This window comes from Leucoraja erinacea, chromosome 14 (genome assembly GCF_028641065.1).
Source record: "Leucoraja erinacea ecotype New England chromosome 14, Leri_hhj_1, whole genome shotgun sequence".
Taxonomy (NCBI): Eukaryota; Metazoa; Chordata; class Chondrichthyes; order Rajiformes; family Rajidae; genus Leucoraja; species Leucoraja erinaceus.
In genome coordinates, this window is record NC_073390.1 from 39,501,647 (window position 1) to 39,518,520 (window position 16,874).

The 16,874-nt window shown below is 42.4% G+C and overlaps 1 protein-coding gene across 3 annotated transcripts in view; it reads left to right on the forward strand.

Annotated features, from left to right (window-relative positions):
- The window catches only part of atp13a3 (ATPase 13A3), a 49,891-nt gene that overhangs the window by 21,843 nt on the left and 11,174 nt on the right, over window positions 1–16,874 (forward strand). For 2 of the 3 annotated variants that reach the window (XM_055646221.1, XM_055646220.1), the window contains exons 11-27: window positions 835–1,017; window positions 1,722–1,879; window positions 2,291–2,479; window positions 3,140–3,201; window positions 3,719–3,869; window positions 7,636–7,752; window positions 10,391–10,408; window positions 10,496–10,649; window positions 11,416–11,536; window positions 11,755–11,879; window positions 12,878–13,044; window positions 13,794–13,922; window positions 14,013–14,092; window positions 14,765–14,807; window positions 14,897–15,006; window positions 15,957–16,056; window positions 16,172–16,244. In XM_055646221.1, the coding sequence (XP_055502196.1) occupies window positions 835–1,017; window positions 1,722–1,879; window positions 2,291–2,479; window positions 3,140–3,201; window positions 3,719–3,869; window positions 7,636–7,752; window positions 10,391–10,408; window positions 10,496–10,649; window positions 11,416–11,536; window positions 11,755–11,879; window positions 12,878–13,044; window positions 13,794–13,922; window positions 14,013–14,092; window positions 14,765–14,807; window positions 14,897–15,006; window positions 15,957–16,056; window positions 16,172–16,244 (1,980 nt within the window). The remainder of the gene's footprint in view (window positions 1–834; window positions 1,018–1,721; window positions 1,880–2,290; window positions 2,480–3,139; window positions 3,202–3,718; window positions 3,870–7,635; window positions 7,753–10,390; window positions 10,409–10,495; window positions 10,650–11,415; window positions 11,537–11,754; window positions 11,880–12,877; window positions 13,045–13,793; window positions 13,923–14,012; window positions 14,093–14,764; window positions 14,808–14,896; window positions 15,007–15,956; window positions 16,057–16,171; window positions 16,245–16,874) is intronic. The other variant, XM_055646222.1, reaches the window with a different exon arrangement.

Here is a 16,874-nt window from a genome sequence, read left to right on the forward strand (position 1 = left end):
TGACCAAGAAGGTCATCAAAGAGAATTCCACAGACTCACAACTCTCAGGGTGATAAAGTGTTTCCCCATCTCTGTTCTAAATGGCTTTCTCCTTATTCTTAAACTGTGGCCCCTGGTTCTGAACTCCCCCAACATCGGGTACATGTCCAGGTCCGGCGGCTGTGATAGATGGTGTCGTAGTGTGGGTGTATTTAGAGGAATTGTACAGGTGAAGCTTGGTGTGGTTGCCACGTCACTTGTCATTGCCCTCTTTCATCTCCCATGCACAGTGGCACAAGGAGTGGAGCTGCTGCCGTAGCTACAGCCATGCATGTTTGATCCAGACAACCACCATACTACAGGATGCAAACAGAGCATCCGCCAGATTTATCTTGACGCTGCCCATTATTGATTCATCAATCTTTCTTTAACGTAATTTATTCATTAATCTATGGGCCAAACGCAGGCAGTTGGGATTAGTGTAGCTGGGACATGTTGGCAAGTTGGGCCAAACGGCCTATTTCCACACTGTATCACTCTATGACTAGTGTAGCTGGGACATGTGGACAAGTTGGGCCGAAGAGCCTGTTTCCACACTATGTTGAAGTATCACCAGGTCAGTATCACTATGACTAGTGTGGATGGGACATGTTGGCCAGTGTGGGCAAGTTGGGCTGAAGGGCCTGTTTCCACACTATCACTCTATGCTGTATCTTTCAATTATAATTAGGTATTTGAGTTTAGCTTATTGTCACGGGTACAGTGAAAAGCTCATCTATCGTTACATTACTAACTCCATTTGGAGGTGGCTTGAAATGTGCCAAATTGCTGATTCTGCTTTTGTTTTTAATTAAGGTGAAAGTGTTCCTCAAACAAAAATCAGTTTGCCAAATCCTATGAAGACTTCAAAAGGTCTAGAAGATGATGAAATCTACTGCCCGGAAAACCATAAACGGCACACGCTCTTCTGTGGCACCACGGTCATCCAGACACGGTTTTATTCTGGAGAACGTGTTAAAGCTCTTGTAGTGAGAACAGGTAGAGTGTGTCTCCAAAATAGACTTGTTATAAACCTGCTTTAGTGTGTACCGTCACCACGCATAAGTTCAGAGTTGAAACTTTCCAGAATGATTGTGTGATTTGCACATAATGCGTCCAGACCACTGTTCATGGCTGGATGTGCAGCCTCGAAGTGGCGGTGAAGTGGGCTCTTTGCCCAGTCCTTTAATCTACACCTTGCACCTTTACCTTGAATCCTTGTGGCTACAGGTGTGCTTTCATTGGCTGATCTTTGTGAGCACAGAGTGGGTGTAGACAGCAGGCTGTTTGACAAAGCCATTGATGATTGCACACTTACATTATTACACTATCCAAGCTCAATCTGCTAACTCACCACACACTGACCATTGCTCACATTACAACATTGGAGATCAACGTTACTGTGAGATCTGAAGAACAATACTGACGCAAGTTTAACACAGTGGGATTCTGGGCAAGGACGTTCATGGCTGAGGTATAATCGCCAGCTCCCAGGAACATGGGAACCTGCAGTGGGATTGCACCCAAACATGTTGAAGACGATGCAGTTCTACTGTTTATATTTAATGTCCGTTGCATATATTACATTCTACTTTAGTACTTGTACCACAATGTTCAGAAAGTATATGTTTATGAGAATGTTGGTGCAAAGTGTGTAATGCATGAGGGTGGGGATGCAATGACCATGTTTGTTTTAAACTAAGGTTTCAGCACCACAAAGGGGAGACTGGTGCGTTCAATCCTGTATCCAAAGCCGACTGATTTTAAACTGTACAGAGATGCCTACCTCTTTCTGCTCTGCCTCGTGGGTGTGGCAGCAATAGGCTTCCTCTACACTATTATCCACAGTATTTTAAATAAGGTATGTCTTGGTTCTTTTTCAAGTTCAAGAGATTTTAATTGTCATGTGAACCAACAAGGGAACAATGCCATTCCTACTTACCGCAGCTTACCAAGCCTGTTATCTCAATAACAAAGAGACTGTGTATAATTATAAAGAGTGCAATCAATGAATAACTGCAATACTTGGTATCTATAATAGTGACAGAACTGAAGTCCATAGTCCACTGTGCATTGTTCAAGAGTCTGATCGTTGCTGGGAAGAATCTGGAACTTGGTTGTGACAGTTTTATTAAAACCTAATTATAACCTCAGTGATAAGAAATAAATTTAAAATGTTGCTCAACGGGCACTTCAGCACATTGTTATTTGTCTTTGTTTATTGCTGAACTCATAATAAATGACCTGTTGATGTTGTTCTGTTATTCTGCAGGTGATAATTGCCACAATCATCATTAAATCACTTGATATCATCACCATCACAGTTCCCCCTGCCCTTCCTGCGGCCATGACTGCTGGCATTGTCTTTGCACAAAGACGACTGAAGAAACTGGGCATTTCCTGCATCAGCCCTCAAAGAATAAATATCTGCGGGCAACTTAATCTCATTTGTTTTGACAAGGTTAGAATTTCATGCACTCTGTTAAAACGATTGAAATGCTGATGGGGAAGGCATCGGGTTTCAACAGTAGATTTAGTATGGGTAAAACATGCAGGCACCGCACCTTGTTCAACAAATATAAATGAATACATCTAACATTTTCCAGTTATCCTTTACTGATGGTTATTAGAGAGGAACAAAATGAAACTCTAGCTTTAAAAGAGGTTAAAAAGATGAATTACTTCCAATCTAGTATCTTATTTCGAACAAGAGAAATAATTGGCATCCAAGTCAAAAGTTTTAGATGATAACAAAGAAAGAGTGAAATGAGGTGTTATAAAGGGATAGCAGGAACCTGGCTGGGTATAGAAAGATAGACACAAAATGCTGGAGTAACTCAGTGGGACAGGCAGCATCTCTGGAGAGAAGGAGTGGGCTAAGTCCGAAGAAGGGTCTCAACCCAAAATCCAGATATGCTGCCTGTCCCGCTGTGTTACTCCAGCATTTTGTGTCTGTCTTCGGTTTAAACCATCATCTGCAGTTCCTTCCTACACTGGAAATATCAGGTCAGGCAGCATCTGTGGAAAGCTAGACTTTCTCACCAATTCCAGCGTTTACTTTTTTAAATTTTGGGTTTAGAGCACCTGTTTCTAAAATAATTTGTCCTTTCTTTGGCTCTAGACTGGAACGCTTACCGAAGAAGGTCTGAACATTTGGGGAATTCAAAGAGTGGAAGATAATAGGTCTGAAAGTTAGATGTCAAGACTCCTTCAATCACAAAACCGTCATGAATTGCATACAGTTGTGAGAGTTTGTGAGTTTGGGTGAAAGTTGGGCGGTGTAAATGTGTCTGTTGCATGTGAATGGAAACTGGGACATTGCTTGTTGAACCAACCACCTGGTAGTTGCTTACCTTTGTGGAGTTGAGCGTTGGTACGTGACGTTTTGCTTTTCACAGCTTATCTTCTCATTTACTCTGATGAGAGGAAACCGAACATATCGTCGTGCTCCCTCACTATTTACAATGCTCGAAATTACTCAACGATTGACGTGGGCTTGGTCTATGACTACTCTCAGTAGCTGAGAGTTTCATTGAGAGAAAAGTGGGTTTTACAAATTTGAATTTAGCAGCATTCAATGCTCATCAATTTGTTGGTGTTATGCATATTTATTTTGGGATTTGACTTTTGAAATCTGTCCATTTGAATGCATTTAAAAGCAGAAGATGGAAGTTTGAACCGGTTTTCATTTTGTGTTCAGTTTCTTGCCATCGGAACATAACATTTGTAGGGAGAGCCTGGTGAAGTCGCAGTTTGTGGCTTGCATGGCTGTCTGCCACACACTTACCAGAATCGAGGGCAAGTTATCTGGTGACCCATTGGATTTAAAGATTTTTGAAGAAACTGGTTGGGTGAGTCTTGCATTTATTAACCACAAATAACTGACCTGTACACAGAGTGTTTACTACATTTGGAACGGGGAATACATATTTGCTGATGAAGTTAAAGAAGGAAAGTGCTGGAGTAACTCAGCGGGTCAGAACATGGATATGTGACATTTCGGGTCACTAGACAAAAGACAATAGGTGCAGGAGTAGGCCATTCGGCCCTTTACCGCCATTCAATGTGATCATGGCTGATCATCCCCAATCAGTACCCCGTTCCTGCCTTCTCCCCGTATCCCCTGACTCCATTATCTTTAAGAGCCCTATCTAGCTCTCTCTTGAAAGTATCCAGAGAAACAGCCTCCACCACCCTCTGAGGCAGAGAATTCCACACTCACAACTCTCTGTGTAAAAAAGTGTTTCTTTGGCTCTGTTCTAAATGGTTTATCCCTTTTTCTTAAACTGTGGCCCCTAGTTCTGGACCCCAACATCGAGAACATGTTTCCTGCCTCCAACGTGCCCAAACCCTTAATCTTCTATATTACTAAAAGTCTGATCTTGACCGCTTTTGTCTCACTGTGCTGTGATTTCCGAGAGAACGCCGCCACCTATGGCCGTCACGTTTGGCCACCTCGCTCAGAGTCCCCCTCCGCCTTCCTGGACCAGAGGCTTTTTCCCATCAATGAAAAATCAGAGAAATATTAATGTTTTTTTTTAAATCGCCATTCTCTCTGCTGCCCCTGCTGGAGGGAGGGGGAGGGACTATAAAACCAGGAAGTGGTGTACCTCACTCAGTCTCTGCAAGATGGAGGAAGCCAGAGGGTCAAGTCTCTCTGAGCTCTGAATAACACTGAACACATGTCTACTCAACTGTGAGTGCCCTTAGTGGTTTGAAAATGAAAATATGGTTGGTTTGAAGTAAAAATGCACTGCAAAGGGTTGTTTGGGTTGAAGTAAAAATGCACTGCAAATAGTTGTTTGGGTTGAAGTAAAAATGCACTGCAAATGGTTGTTTGGGTTGAAGTAAAAATGCACTGCAAATGATTGTTTGGGTTGAAGTAAAAATGCACTGCAAATGGTTGTTTGGGTTGAAGTAAAAATGCACTGCAAATGGTTGTTTGGGTTGAAGTAAAAATGCACTGCAAATGGTTGTTTGCGTTGAAGTAAAAATGCACTGCAAATGGTTGTTTGGGTTGAAGTGAAAATGCGCTGCAAAGGGTTGTTTGTCTGAACTTGACAACTTCCTGTTTGCACTATATTGATTTTAGGTAAAACGCTACCACTTACGGCTGTAATTTTTGCCCATCTTAGTCCCCCTCTGCTGATCAGGCGCAGAGGATTCTTCTCATCAATGAAAAATAAAAGTGTTATTGGTGTTTAAAAAGTGTTGAGAATCTCTCTCCTGTCAATCATGCCATGAGGTCCACACCTTTTCCGATGGGAGGGGGAGGGATTATAAAACCCGGAAGTGTAGGTGTGGCTCAGTCTCTGCATGATGGGGGAGGGAGAGGTCACAACTCTGTCTGAGCTGTGAATCAACTGAATACACTGAATGTCTACTGAACTGTGAGTGTAGTGTTTTGTGTGGTTTTATGGTGGTTTCACCTTGCTTGAAATGGTATGAAACTGCATTTGAATGTGGTGTCCTTGCACCCTACATGAAATGGTATGAAACTGCATTTGAATGTGGTGTCGTTGCACCCTGCATGAAATGGTATGAAACTGCATTTGAATTTGGTGGCCTTGCGCCCTGCTTGAAGTGGTTGGAAACTGCACTTGAATTCGGTGGCCTTGCATCTTGCTTGAAATGGTAGGGAAATGGATTTGAATTTGGTGGCCCTGCACCCTGCTTGAAATGAAATTTCAAGGAATAGCCATGAGTCAACTGCCAGCCCACCAGCCATGAGTGAGTTGCCAGCACATCAGGCTTGTGGGACTGAGCTGCCACCCCAATAATCAATTTGGCCCACAATGTCCATACTAGCCCTCTGAAGACCAGTAGTCCCTGCAGCCAACAACACCCATACCTGTGCTCCAGAAAGCCCCCCCCCCACTGGCCACCAATATTGGAATTGGTGGAGAGGTGGAATATTGCGTCGGGGGACCAGCCCTCCCGGGTGAACATGGAACCCAACGGGTCCCACTTAGTCTAGTAATCTTATAGAAACATAGAAAATACGTGCAGGAGTAGGCCATTCGGCCCTTCGAGCCGGCACCGCCATTCAATATGATCACGGCTGATCATCTAACTCGGTATCCCGTACTTGCCTTCTCTCCATACCCCCTGATCCCTTTAGCCACAAGGGCCACATCTAATTCCCTCTTAAATATAGCCAATGAACTGGCCTCAACTACCTTCTGTGGCAGAGAATTCCAGAGATTCAGCACTCTCTGTGTGAAAAATGTTTTCCTCATCTCGGTCCAGAAAGATTTCCCCCTTATCCTTAAACTGTGACCCTTTGTTCTGGAATTGAAACAAAATCAGCCAAATTTCAATAAGTTCCGCTCTCATCCTTCTAAACTCCAGAGTATTAAAGGACAGGACCTTTCAGAGGGATTGTGGTGGGGGAGGGAAGAAAGCTGGAATAGGGGAAGGGCACAGCAAAGCCTGGCAAGTAACAGCTCGGTGCAGGTGAGATGAGGTTAGGAGAGACAAATGTTTAGACAAAGGTCAGAGGTGAAAAGACAAGGTGTGAGACAAAAAGATTTGAATGGTTGCAAATTGTGAAGCTATTGAGGAAGGAATGCAGGTGGAAGAGGATGGACAGGTAGGAGAGAGTTAGGAGTGAGTCTAGGTGGGGTGCAGGGGAGAGAAGGGTGGGGGGTTGTAGTTACCTTAAACTTGAACTCAATGTACATACTGCTGGGTTGTAAGTTACCCAAGCGGTATATGAGGTGTACTTCCTGCAGTTTGCCAGTGCCCTCACTGGAGGAGACCCTGGACAGAAAGATCATTGTGGGAATGGGGAGACGAGTTATAACCTCAGCATCTATGATCGAGCACAATTATCTGCCTGATCTGCTGAGTTACTCCAGCATTTTGTGTCTGTGTTATAAACCAGCGGAGACAGTGGGCTGAGAGAGAGCTGGGAAGCGGAGGAGAAAGCAGGGACTACCTGGAATTGGAGGTCAATTTTCATACCGTTGGGGTGTAAACTGCCCAAGCAAAATATGAGGTGCTGCAATTTACGGTGGGCCTCACTCTGGCCATGGAGGAGGCCCAGGACAGAAAGTCGGATTCAGAATGGGAGGGATAGTTGAAGTTCTGAGCCACCGGGAGATCAGATTGGTTATTGCGAACCGAGCGGAGGTATTGCGCAAAGCGATCGCCAAGGCTATGCTTGGTCTCATCGATGTAGAGAGGCTGACAACTCTTGCAAAATGGCAACTTTTACTTCAAATCAAACTTAATTTTAAATAGATTGGCAAGACTAAATTGCTGGCTAAAATCCTCTGGCTGGAAAATGTATCCTACCAGAATCTCGTTTTTACTTCTCTTTTTTACTTCTCTCGCTTAATGCCATCTTTTTCTCTCTCGTCTAAATATTCTAACATGCATGGTAAGAGTCTGTGTGTCTGTACAGTTTCCACAGTGGAGTATCCACACAGCTGCTTGCTGAGCTCACACAGCCTCTGCTCTGTTGGGAGGGTGGGAGAGAGACGGCTTTGCACGTCATCAGATACAGGAGCCTAGCACCAAGATGTGGCAATGCTGGCGATACTGGCTGTAACACCGAACTGTTTATGTATGTGAGCCCAATGTTAATATTGTTCCTGACACTTTCCATTCAAGGTTCTTGAGGAAGCTACTGAAGAAGAGACTGCTTTACACAATCAGATCATGCCCACCGTGGTTCGACCCTCGAAACAACCTCTCCCTGCAGCTGAGGCAGGCATGGATCGTGAAATGGTACGTTTTTGATGGAGCTTTAGGAGTCATATGGCCAATTGATTACAGTGTTTATGATCGTGTTTGTTGAAATTATGTAATGTTTTATAAATGCCAGACTAACTAGCACCCTTTTTCAATTCTTTCATTAACAGTTTATTAACTCTGCTAGTTACAAATTCACACTGAATTTTGTTTCCAATAAGTTTCCTTTCCGAGATCCATGTTGCCTTCAACTCTGCCCAGTCCTGCTTTTTTTGCCAAGGAAGGGCACCTTGCGTTTTACGCCGGGGTTTACGCGTTTGAAAAACAGTGCGTAATTCAAAAACACGCAAATCAAACATATACAGCTGCTCCTCGATCGACCATGGGGTTATGTTCCGATAAGCCCAGCGTAAATCGAAAATATCGCAAGTCAAAAATGCATGTAATACGATTTGATCATGTGACCGGACGTGAGCTGCGGCTCGCTGCCGTTGCCCAGCAGTTGTGCCATCGTAAATCGGGGAGCATCTACACGACTATGCTGCCAGCTGTAAATTTGAGCACGTCATTCTAAATGCACATAAATCAAACTTCCAGATGAAAGGAACAAAGGAGTTATTTCAAAATACATAACTCAAACATACGTAGAACATGGTGCCTGTACTTTGTAAATTCTTCTCTGATAATGGATTCCAGCATCTGTTAACTCCCATAATATGCAAGAGCTATGTTGCATTTGTAAACTGGAGCCAAGCAAAGGGCAGTCATTTGACAAATCCTGAGGTGCTGTGAAGATCTTTCTAACTCCTTAGATGACCTAATGTCCACTTGCAAATCATGAAGCGTTTTCATATGCATGTCATTCCCTGTCTCGCTGGCTGCATCGACAGAATCATCGGAAAGCTGCAGAAGATGGACTGAAGCATGAGGATCATCAATGTGAACGGAAAGATTTAACAGACAAGAGTTGAGGAGAATAGTCATACCGTGTGCCAAGTGATTTTGTTTAGTTTAGAGATACAGTGCCGAAACAGGCCCTTCGGCCCACCGAATCTACGCCGACCAGCGATTCCCGCACATTAACACCATCCTACAATAGGGACACTTTTTTAAAACATATTTCAAACCAATTAAGCTATAAACCTGTCCGTCTTTGGAGTGTGGGAGGAAACCGAAGACCTCGGAGAAAACCCACGCAGGTCACGGGGAGAACGTACAAACTCCGTACAGAGAGCACCCGTAGCCGGGATCGAACCCAGGTCTCTGGTGCTGTAAATGGTGTAAAGCAGCAACTCCACCTCTTTGAGCCACCAAGCTGCCCATAAAAACGTAGCGCTTTGTTAGCACAACCTGCACTGCTGTCCATAGCTTCCTGTTTTGATCTCTCTATTCTTAAATAGTGGGTCTACATTAGTTGTCTCCCTTTCTTCTGGAACCGTAGCAGAATCTCTGGAATTTCTCATCACAATGCCATGCATCCACCCATCTCCGTAGCTGCATCCATGTAATGCAAGTCACCGGGTCCTGGGGTCACCTTTCAGTTCCATTCATTCCTCCCATACCAATCTTTGCCAATTACTAACTTCTATGAACTCTCATGTGTGTTAGCCCCATTGATGTATTGCTGGGCCTTTTTCTATGTCATCTTCTGTGTTGCCCAAACAAGTTATTTTTCCCCATTTCTCCACCATTCCCCAGTATTGTCATTTACCTGGTTTCATCTTGTAAGGGTCCCACATTAGCTAATCTTTTTGGTTTTTCATACCTCATCTGTTTTTCTGTTTATCACTAGTCCATTGTCATATCAGTGGACATATGTTCTAAGCGAGTACACATGTCTGCAAATTCCCAGCCTTTGTCAATTACAGGCATGTCTCTGTAATGGCGACTGCATTGCGTTCACTCATTTCTATTTGTGCCCTTCATTAATTTTTCTATGAATGTTGCATACTGGCTATGTTTAGCATGTGCTCATTGTTTTGAGTTCTATTTGCTTTCTAGCCCACTAATGTTACCAGTGGTCTGTGTAGAGCAGTGATGTTACTCGTATTGTTCCACTGTCTACATCGAGCATCTTCCCTCTAATACCACAATAAACATATATTCCGAATGCCGGGCATTTTATCTTTAATGATTAAAGCATTGTTTGATGATCGATACGCTTAAAATATTTTTAACATTGATTTAACATTAAAAAAAACGTTCTGAAGAAGAGTTCAGACCAGAAACATCATCTGTCCAGTCTCGCTACTGATGCTGCCTGATCCGCCGAGTTACTCCAGCCTTTTATTTTTGTGCAAGGTTCTAGCATCTAGTTTCTTGTGTATCCCTGAAAAATGTATTCTTGTACTTTTTGAGCTTGTTAATAATTCAACTATTAATCTACCCGATTAAACATAAAGTGTAGACTGCACAAAACAGCCTGAAGGTTTTTACCATTATAACCCATACTCTGAATATGTTTCTTCTGTTCCACATTCAGAATATAAATCTATTGTAATCATGTGTAGTCTTTCCGCTGACTGGTTAGCACGCTGCAAAAGCTTTTCACTGTACCTGTGACAATGTGACAATAAACTAAACTCAACAATAAATTTAACCAGCATTTCTTCAAAGGTGTGTTAAGTGGAAATTGGAAATGCAATATATTTACCAACGTTCTTTGTTTTTCCAGGAAATGTTTGATCTCCCAGTAAGTATAACACTGAAAGAATTATCAGATGTTATTTTTATTTCTAAGCAGTAATGATGTTGAATATTTGAACTATTTTTGTTTCAGACAACGTATGAAATAGGTATAGTAAGGCAGTTTCCATTCTCCTCCTCTCTGCAACGAATGAGTGTTGTAGCCAGGGTACTGGGTGGAAAACAAATGGACGCCTACTTAAAAGGTGCTCCTGAAGTCATTGCCAACTTATGCAAAGCAGAGACAGGTAACGTTCAAACTGTTAATTGCCAACTCCTTTTAACTATTACTAAGCACTGTAAATGATACTAAACTTACACAAATGTATTGGTATTTCATTTTGCTGCTAGTTCCAAGCAGTGGTTGTTTAGTAGATGGTCAGCATAACATTCCTTTGCTGCTGGTATCTGTGGGGATGTCATCCCGTTAGGTGCTTATGGGCTTGACCGCCTAATATACATTTTATTTTTTGACCTTTCATCTTTTTGTAATATTAAAAATGGTAAAAAATGGAAAATCTCTTGGTAATTTGGAGCGGTTAGTGCGCTGTGCCAAAACCGTGCTGAGCGATCCTGAGCTGCCATCTGTGTCGTTGGATACACTTGGACTGTCTTTAATCTGACTTGAATTGACTATATTGCACTATATGTTAGTTTCCTTATCCTGTATCTGTACTCTTGTCAGCTCGATTGTAATCATGTCTTTCCGCTGACTGGATAGCAGGCAAGAAAACATGTTTCACTATACCTCGGTACACGTGACAATAAACTAAACTAAACTAAACTAAACTAAACGTATCGTCACAAAAAACGCACTGTTTACTAGAATAAAGGTTACTTTACATATCCTTAATATGTTCCATTTGACTGCACCATAATGAAGACGTTGATCTATTTTGTTTCAAATTAGTTAATTCCTCATTTAAGCAGGCATTGTATGTAGACTTGTTTATATTGTGCTTGCAAATAGATTGATTATTAATATTCTGATGGTGGCTTTGTTTATTTTTTCAGTTCCTGAATGTTTTACTGAGGTGCTGAAGATATATACAAAACAAGGATTTAGAGTCATAGCACTTGCCCACAAGAAATTAGGATCGAGGCTAACGTGGCATAAAGTACAGAATGTCAGCAGGTAATAGTGTTGGTTTTTCTGGCTCTGCTCTCATCAACCTTTTTGGTCACGTCTTCAAACAAATCTATTGGTTTTGTGAGACACGACCACCCACGTACAAAACCATGCTGACAATCCCTAATCAGCCCTTGCCCATCCAAATGCCTGTATATCCTATCCCTCATAATACTCTCCAGTAACTTACATGGAGATCTCACTCAAGGCTGTGTTTTCAACAGGGACGCCATTGAAAGCAACATGGAGTTCATGGGACTCATTATTATGCAAAATAAACTCAAGCCTGATACACCGAGAGTGCTCAAAGAACTCAGAAGAGCTAACATTCGTACTGTTATGGTGACAGGTAATGTACTCCATGCTTTATTATATGATCATGTGATAGGAGCAGAATGAGGCCATTCGTCCCGTCAAGTCTACTCCGCCATTCAATCATGGCTGATCTACCTCTCTCTCTCCTTAGCCCGTTCTCCTGCCTTCTCCCCTCAGGTACAGAACCTCGATAACGACCGTGTCCCTCACAGTGACCAGTGTGTAACATTGCTATATATATAAATGCCACGCTACAGGAACCTGGTGGCACACAGCTACAACAGCTGCTTTATTACTCCAGGGGCCTGGGTCTAATGCTAACCTTAGGCACTATCTATCTGAAGTTTGCACGTTCCTGTATTAGCATGGGTTTCTGTCAGACACACTGTGTCTCCTCCCTCATCCCAAATATATGCTGGCAGGTTAACTGGCCGCTGTAAGCATTGTCCCTTTGTGTAGGTCAGTGGCTAAAGTAATTCAAGGGGAGTGGATGGGCATTGGAAAGGGACAGCTGTGAAATACAGCGGGTGTATTGGGACTGGTGAGAATGCTCCTTGGTAGTGGCTGTGGGTCCTCAGCTAAATGGTGTCTTGCTGTGTCAAACAAGGTGCATTTAGTGGAATAAATGGCCTGACCTGCTTCACCCTAACGACAACTAGCAGGTGGGAGCTGAGGAGTGAAGACCAGTGAAGAGGAACGAAGACCAAACTCAAAGATAATAATGACTAAAGACCTACAAAGTGTTGGAGGAACCCAGATGGCCAGTCAGCAAAGACCTTGATGTTTTATTCAAAAGCCTCGAGGAGACATTGCGATAGTCCACGGGACTGTTCAGCTCTTTCCTGCGTTTATATTAGGGAAATGCCTCGTATAAGGATTGTTCGGCAGCACCAAAAATACATTTTAAATGTGAAACAAAATAAAAATGAGGTGTATTTAAAGATTAAAAAATGAAGGATTCTGTTGCCTTGTATTGTCTGAGTGAATGGTGCGGGAGTACACTTGTTCTAACACCGCTCTATATTTTTCCAGGGGACAACATGTTAACAGCTGTCTCTGTGGCCAGGAACTGCGGGATGATTTTACCACAGGATGAAGTGATCATCGCAGAGGCTCTACCTCCTAAAGATGGACAAGTTGCACAGATCCATTGGCTGTACACGGACAATGCTTCCAAACATCTAGAGTCGGCTACAGAGGTGTGACAACTGGGCCAAAATACTAACCTTCACAATAAATGTATAAATTAATTCAAAGGAAGGAACTAAACTCTTTATAGTTATAGATCAGTGAATGCTTTATCAAATGTAACAATGTGGACTGCAAAGATATGGACAAGGGTTTCAATACCTTTACCACACCATTATCATCCTGCGTGTCACGACCAGGATTAGTCTCAGCAAAAGCAATCTGAACACTTGTTTTTTGTGTAATAATATTTTATTTGATTTTCCTCAAATCTGGTCAAAGACGTAGTGTTTCCACTGTTGAAATCTTGCCACACATCACTGAATCACCCTATTTCAGTGGACAGCTTGAGACGAGCTGTGGGTATAGATGTTGCGCCGCAGATATCAAACTAGTTCCCAATATTTGAGTTTTGATGCGTTAAATGTGACGCTGACTCCATGTGCTGGGCTTGTTTGAGCAGCGTTCGGTCCACGTGCTGGGACTCTTGGAGCAGCGCTTGGTCCAGCCGAGCCCCAGGCTGCTGCATGGAGATGGAATTTCCCTTTGACCCTGATGAACAGCCACATTAATGACAAAAGGAAGATGTCAAATATGATAGGGACATGTTGTAGAATAAATGTCTCATCAATCAAAAAATCAACTGGTGAAGTGAACTGCCTCCTAATGAATACCTTAGAAAGGTGTATTCATATATTAAATAGAATATAATAAAATAGGTTATAAATCGATGTTCATTTCCAATACCTTTCCTTTCCAGATCATTGATATTAAAATGGAAAATAAGGGTTCAGGCGATGGGCCTCATCAGAAGAACCATTACCATTTTGCTATGGACGGCAAATCTTTCTCTGTTGTCACTGAGCATTTTCAGGATCTACTTTCAAAGGTAAGTCATTGAGAAACAATGTTTTCAGGGTCATTGTAACGAGGGATAACATTCGCCTTATGCACCTAAATGAAGTCTTCTTAATTGCAGTTATTACTACATGGCACAGTATTTGCTCGCATGGCTCCCAATCAAAAGACACAGCTGGTGGAAGAGTTCCAGAACATGGAGTAAGTAACGCACAGGGCATTTTCACATTGCACAGGGCGGCACGGTGGCACAGCGGTAGAGTGCTGTCTTAGAAAGCTTACAGCACCAGAGACCCTGGTTTGATCCCAACTAGGGGTGCTTGTTTGTGCGGAGTTTGTACATTGCACCCACACTCCAAAGACGTGCAGGTTTGTAGGTCAAGTGGCTTGGTATAAATATAAATTATCCATAGTGTAGGTAGGATAGTGTTAATGTGCGGGGATCGTTGGCCGGTGCGGACTTGGGATAAAGGGCCTGTTTCCGCGATGTATCTCAACTAAACTAAAACTAAACATACAGGGATCGTGTTTTACTGGTTCACCATTCCGTTACCATATATACATTAAGCCTATAGCATTATTGTCTCTAGATCCTTTGGAATTAATTTCCTTTTCAATCTTAAGTCTTCTGTGTGTCTTTTTATTTTTTTCCTGGTTCTGTATACAAATGTAAACGTTAACTGGGTTTTTCTAGATAAACCATCAGTTTTGATGCAAATCCCATCAATAGTCCATTACCCAATTGGAAAAGGTTATTGACTATTTTAAAGTATTTGTTTTGTGTGATCCAAATATTTTCAATGCTTCATCAGCAAAATGTATATCTAGTAAACTGTGAATGTTGACCTTTGTTATCTGCCTTGATCCCACCAGCTACTATGTGGGCATGTGTGGAGATGGTGCCAATGACTGTGGGGTAAGTGGCTTCATCAGGCTTTGCATTATCACTCTGTCTACCTGCATTTGCTGCAATGTCTAACAATGCTTACGTCGTGTGTTTTCCAGGCCCTCAAACAAGCCCACGGTGGAATCTCGCTGTCAGAACTGGAAGCTTCTGCAGCATCTCCATTCACATCGAAGTTTGCAAACATTGCCTGCGTCCCTAATCTCATCAGGTAACTTTCTGCGCCCAAGAGTTCCCTGGATAGATCCACCTAGACTTGATATGTTGTTCTTCTTGGTTGAGTTGAGTTTTTTTCCACTCACTGCACTAAAGGTGTCAGAGGTTATGGGGAGAAGGCCGGAGAATGGGGTTAGGAGGGAGAGATAGATCAGGCATGATTGAATGGCGGAATAGACTTGATGGGCCGAATGGCTTAATTCTACTATCACGTATGACTGCTAAAGTCAAGTAGGTTTTCTACTACTTTTTACTCCACCTTTTAGGAGTTTAAAGGAGATGAGCGGGGCAAATTTTTTTTTTAGATAGGCACGTGGATATGCAGGGAATGTAGTGGCAGGCAGAGGCATCATGTTCAGCACAGGCATTGTCAGCCGAAGGGTCTGCTCCTGTACTGTTCTTTGTCTCCACCATCACCCCTGATCTTGTGGCAATGGGCTCTGAAAATGTCATTTTTAAGATCGTCAATTAAATTTTATCGCAAGAACAAATGGTCTATTGTCGCTCCCTTTTCATATGTTTGCCGACAGACCATTCATGGTGTGGCTAGCTGAACTGTTTTCATAAAGGACTATCAGTGAGCGAGTTATCTTGTGTAATCTAGCAGTCTCAAGGCCATGGTGAATGGGAATATGTGTTTATTATAGATTTATCTAAAATCCCCAGTTTCCAGGATAGGATTGAAGTACAAGCTTCCAGCTTGTTCACCTGTGGACAGAAGCATCGTGGAAACATTTAGTGACCACTTTACACATTAACAGCTTCTACTGCATTCAATAAGTTTGTAGTATGACTATTGTGCTATTTCAGTTTTGGGGAGCACTTCTGTGCACATTTGCTGCCTGACTAGCCAAGGATTTGCAGCATATACAGTATTTCACGTTGACAGTTTGCTTGTTCTGCTGCCTGTATTTAGATGAAGATAACTCTTTATTTTATGTCCAGCAGGGAAGGACGTGCAGCTTTGATGACATCTTTCTGTGTGTTTAAGTTCATGGCCTTGTACAGTATCATTCAATATCTCAGCGTAACCTTACTCTATTCTGTAAGTATTGATTTTAGATGAAAGCTAACATGCTAGAGAATTGTTAAATAAAGAATACATACTAGTATGTTTGTCTGGAGTCAGGTTGTTTAATTGCTCTCTCTACCTCAACCAGGAGCTGAGTAACCTTGGAGATTTGCAGTTCCTTTTCATCGACCTGGCTATCATTCTGGTCATTGTGTTTACTAGTGAGTATGGTAAAACTGCTACATTTATCAAACTACATAGTTTGTTGATTCTTTTAATAGATGACATAGTCAATGATTTTGTCAGAACTCGGTGGTATATTCATTATTTTGATGGATATATTACTCCCAGCTTTGTTTTTATTTAGTCATAAAGCATGTACAAGTATTAGTAGTACAGGAATCAGGGGTGATGGGGAGAAGGTAGGAGAATAGACAATAGGTGCAGGAGTAGGCCATTTGGCCCTTCAAGCCAGCACCGCCATTCAATGTGATCATGGCTGATCATCCACAATCAGTACCCCATTCCTGCCTTCCCCCATATCCCCTCCGCTATCTTCAAGAGCTCTCTCTAGCTATCTTCATGAGCCCTATCTAGCCCTAGCTAGCTATCTTCAAGAGCCCTATCTATGGGTTTAGGAGGGAGAGATAGACCAGCCATGCTGAGTGGCCTAATTCTGCTCCTATCACATGATATTATGACAAATAATTTGTGTCTTTTGATAAAGTGAGAGGGTGAAATTAGATATCTGGCAACAATTCATAACATCATGGCTCAGTGTAAGATCTTTCCAAACATTGTGAATCTTAAGAGCCCAGTGCAGATACTTTGCCTGAATTAATCACAATGCA